Here is a 4,625-nt window from a genome sequence, read left to right as displayed (position 1 = left end):
GGTGGGTATGAGGGGCTTGTTGGGGGTGTTTGTATGGATGTGTGGGTGGGAATGGGTTTTGTTGGGTGTGTGGAGGGGAGGGTGGCTGGGGGTATGTGTGGGGAGGTGTAAGTGTTTGTGTGTGGTGGGGTGTGTATGGGTAGTAGTGAGTGGGGCTCCCCCCAGAGACCCGGGATGGTGTGGGGTGTGGAGGAGTGTTTGTGGGGGGTGCGACTGTGTGTGTGGAAGAGTGTAGTAATGGAATTTCTGAGGTAGGGTTTGTTGGTATATTGGGATGTGCATGGGAGCCCTCCCCCCACCCATGTGCTCCCCTGAGCTGGCCAGCACCTGCCCCCAATCTGCAGCGGCCCAGAGCCCATGCGCCCTGCAGCGTCTCTGTGCCATCCCCAGCAGCACGCAGCCCCAGCATGCCCCATGCCTGCTCCAGACTAACCCCAACAAGAGCAGATCAGCTAGAGGCCCACACAACCCCAACCCAGCCCCCACACCATCTGTCCATGGTACATGGGCATGCAGCAGGGCTCGGGCAGCTCCCTGCTGGACTGGCTTTCAGTCTGGAGGCAGGAGTAACAGTGCAGGGCTGCCCAGTGGAGGCTCCATGTGGCTGCTGCAGGAAGAGTCAGGCAGCACTGAGGGGTTTGAGCCACTTTTCCCCCAAGCCAAGCACACTTCTGACTCACCAGCACTGCTGCTGCTGCAGCTGTTCAGTGTGAGCAAGTGAGTCTGCAGCAGGTGCAGGGTGAGTCAGGACTGTCCGCAGTTCCCATCCAGTACTACAGGACTGGGGTCAGCAGCTGCCACTGCCTAGAAAGGCAGTCGAGTGGGGAATGGTCCCACCCCCACTGCATGCCCAGGTTGCAGCAGGGTACATCACTGTGGGATGATGCCTGAGCCAGGCAGGACCAAGGGACCCACCACGGGCTGGACAAAGCCCCTCTGCAGGCACAGGCTGTTTTTTTCCCACCCTTGAGCTATCCTATAGTCCTCCCTCCCATCCAAAGAAGTTGCTGGGGAGGAAGAGCACTGGTTCTCTGATAGCCTGTCCTGGGGCAAGTTGCCTGGGGGACATGGGGACCCTGCCCTGAAAAATTTCCCTCCTCCTGCTAATCAAATGATTGATGGGGCAGCTTCTCCTTTGGGGGGAACCCTCCTGGGACAGAATGTGTCCACCTCTGCCACCAATCAGCTGATTCCCCTGCCTAGGTGGAGGGTAGGCTGTCAATTGGCAGTTGGCAGCTGCTGAAAAGCAGCAGCAGCCATAAACAACTGGAGAAGCATTCCAGCCTCAGGAGAATGCACCCCCTTCCCCATCCCACCAACCAGCTGACTAGCAAAAGGGGGGGGTGGGGGGAAAATTTTCCTGTGGAAATCTTACTGCTGTGGCTCTGCAAGCCAAGAACTCTCCTAGGAGTTTCCCCCTCTTCTCATACATGACACCAGGGGTCACAGCATAATAGGCATGCAGGTACCTGGCATGCTTTTCTTGCTGCCACCTCAGAGCCAAGGTACTACATGCAAGCAGAGGGAACACCTTGGGGAGCTCCCCACTCTGTATTTGAATCCCAGCTGTGGGATTTCCACATTCTCCAACATGGGGCTCATCTGCAAGCAGGGGTTTCTCTCAGGATAGGGCCCTGGAGCCCTGGAAGGGGCAGGAGACTGGCCCTGGGGGACGACAGCCCTGGCAATGTCTATTAAAACATCTGTGAAGGGCATCAGCTGTGCCATGGCTGATCATGGTCCAAAGAGGATGTCTGTTTCCCACCCAAGACTGCAAAGTTTACTATACAAAGTTAATCTGCAGTGTGGTTTTAGAAAGTCTTGCACTCTCAAGGTGCAAAATACAAGGATTTTTGGCCCTTATGAGCACTTTTACATGTGCTCTGGGGGGCGGGGAGAGGGGCAGCACTTTAATTAGAGCAGCTCTGAAAGCCATTCTTATTAAAGCACCACAGTGTCTCATATCAGCATCCCCATGCTTAAAAATGGTGGCAGGGGTGGTTGAACTAAAGCTCACTCAACAAGCTTTAGTTCAAGTGCCCCTGCCACCATTTTCAAGCATGGAGACACTGATGCATGAGATGCAGGAGGCTGCTGGAGTGTAGAAATTGCCATGCTCCAGCAGACTCAATTAATCGAGTCTGCTCCAACGCACTGTAATTACAGTGTGTTAGAGCAGCCTCCATGCTCATGTACAAGCACCCTAGCTGTTCACATCAATTTGATCTTCTCTGTGACAGTCTTCTCATGTGTGATGTATTAAAGATTCTGATGACTCAGAACATTAAGGAACTGAATTGTGTAGCTGGTACTTCAGTCGGTTTTTGTGATTGAGATCCCTCTATTTTTGCCTCTGTAATTTTCAGGATGGTACTAAAATATATGGAAGATGTGGAGGATTCTGTGGAAAATGTGTCCCTAATGCAAGCATTGGTCTCCATCTTCAAATACAGTAAAAACTGTGATATGGTCAATGCATCAAAAACAGGAAATTCTGGCTTTAAGGTGCAAATTGTAGGTGCTGTAATATTTTCAGTTTTTCATCTCTGTAATGTTTAATTAATTCTAAGAATTCTGTCATGTTTTCATCAGTGTTAATATCAGGGATGCATATTATTGTTTTATCATATGTTTGTGAGCTAACAAGTACATAAATCACAATCATAAACCCCCAGGTTTTAACAGAGGCATTAACTTAATGTACAGTATATAAAAACAAATAAACTGCACTGAGGTTACTACTATGGGTAACACCTTAAACTGGACCATAATTGTAGTGCTGTACCTGCAACTAATCAGTGCAAATTTTTATGAAGTGTTAAATAAAATACATATGCTGTACTGGTTGTGTCAATCAACTATATTAAAATGTAGAAAGGAAAAATTATTGACAGATAGGGACACAAACTAATAATTTCAACTTCTTTCAGCTTTCATGAAACCTGCTGGGTATTATGATCTGCCAAAAATTGGCATCAAAAGAGTACAAAAGCAATATACTTTCTTCTGATACAGTTTGTATAGAATTTTATGTTCTTATGTCATTGCAAACTTTTTATTCTCTTTATTTTTGTGGTGCTAAAACAGTAGTAGTAGTTCTGGAAAGTGTTCTGTAGTCTCCATAGAAAATGTTTAACATCAAGATGCAGTTTTGTTGTGGGTACAAGAAAATAAGGAAACATATTTTTGGACATCTTATTTTAAAAACCCTACCTCTCAGCCAAGTATACTGTAAAAACAGTATATTGTGTGTGTTGTATGATTTTTGTATGCAATTTTATAAATACATATATTTTCCTAAACTTTGTCCATATACTTAAGACGTTTTACTTCTAACTGGCCAATGGTATATAAATGAAAGCCATAACTTGATTTCCTTTCACATCTGGAATTCCCATTGACTTGAGCTTATCAATTTCAGATATCATCTAATTGTTTGATTTTTTGTTTGTTTGTTTGTTTAGAAGAACTCCAAGTCTAGAAGCAGGGAAAATATGTATAGTATAAAGTTATCCTGGTTCAGGGGAAATTCTCAGGTAATCAAAGTAACACTTTCTTTGGGCATAACACAACACAATGGGTGCATCTACACATGTACTTTAAAGCTATTAGCCTATTTTAATGCACATTAAAGCATCACAAAGAACTGCTCTTTAGCTAATGCCCATTAAAATAGGCTTATGTGCATTTTTATAGTACCTCTCAATGGAGATACTAGATTTAATGTGCATTACCTAAAGCATAGTAATGAAACTGTATATACACCCACTATGTACTAGATAATTGTAAGTATTTTTCTTGGTAATACCTACTCTGTAAACCAAATATCAACTAACGTTTATGTATCAGTACCATTGGTAGTCATATGGCAGCTATATTTTAATTTACCAACAAAATGTATCCATGAATCAGTAATACAGATAAATTAAAAACTATATTGTATCACAGAAATTTAAGCATTTACTTTTAGATAACACATGTAGGTAATTATTTTGTGATCTCTGTATCAGAAAAGTATTTTTGCACTATGTGCCTCATATTAGTTGTAAACATTAATTAGAAATATATAACACTATTTTCCTAGAAATGTTTACATTTATTAAAATCTTATAATTTATAAAATATTTATATAATAAATATGCTTGTGTGATTGACATTTGAGTACTTTGTGTTTTTTCATATCAGCGACTTATTTGGAATTTCAACTAATTTGTTTAGCTTCAGAATAGTTAGTCAGCATTATCTGAACAGAAACACAAAGTACTGTAGAATAATACTGAAATAACTGCCACAAAATCAGTTTTATCTGTTGTACAAGCAAAGAATGGGAAGTAAATGAAACTTACTTTTTAATTTTTTTTAAATATGTTTTAAAAAATAAACTAATTTTTGCATTGGATGGATTAATGACTGAATCCTAAAACTTTAAAAAAAAACACTCTTGCAGGCATTAAGGAAGGCAGAAAGTTAGTGGCATGTCTATGAAATATTAATGGGGCAAAGACCTTACTGTATTTGGTTTTGTGCTGTTGCCCTGAGGGGTCAGGCCAATGCTCAGGATCTCAATATTGCGCTGTTAGACAGGAGGGCATGGTGTACAACTGCACATGCACACATACAAATCA

At 42.8% G+C, this 4,625-nt stretch overlaps 1 protein-coding gene across 1 annotated transcript in view; it reads left to right on the top strand.

Annotated features, from left to right (window-relative positions):
- ADAMTS20 (ADAM metallopeptidase with thrombospondin type 1 motif 20) overlaps nucleotides 1-4,154 on the top strand; it is a 257,040-nt gene extending 252,886 nt beyond the window's left edge. The window contains exon 39 of the mRNA XM_019515771.1: nucleotides 2,367-4,154. Within this exon, the coding sequence (XP_019371316.1) occupies nucleotides 2,367-2,456 (90 nt within the window). The 3' untranslated portion in view covers nucleotides 2,457-4,154. The remainder of the gene's footprint in view (nucleotides 1-2,366) is intronic.
- The last annotated feature ends 471 nt before the right edge of the window (nucleotides 4,155-4,625 follow it).

Source organism: Gavialis gangeticus, unplaced genomic scaffold (genome assembly GCF_001723915.1).
Source record: "Gavialis gangeticus isolate Ggan-Ray unplaced genomic scaffold, GavGan_comp1, whole genome shotgun sequence".
NCBI lineage: Eukaryota > Metazoa > Chordata > Crocodylia > Gavialidae > Gavialis > Gavialis gangeticus.
The sequence above is the reverse complement of the archived record's forward strand: the minus strand, read 5'-3'. Positions and strand labels throughout refer to the sequence as shown.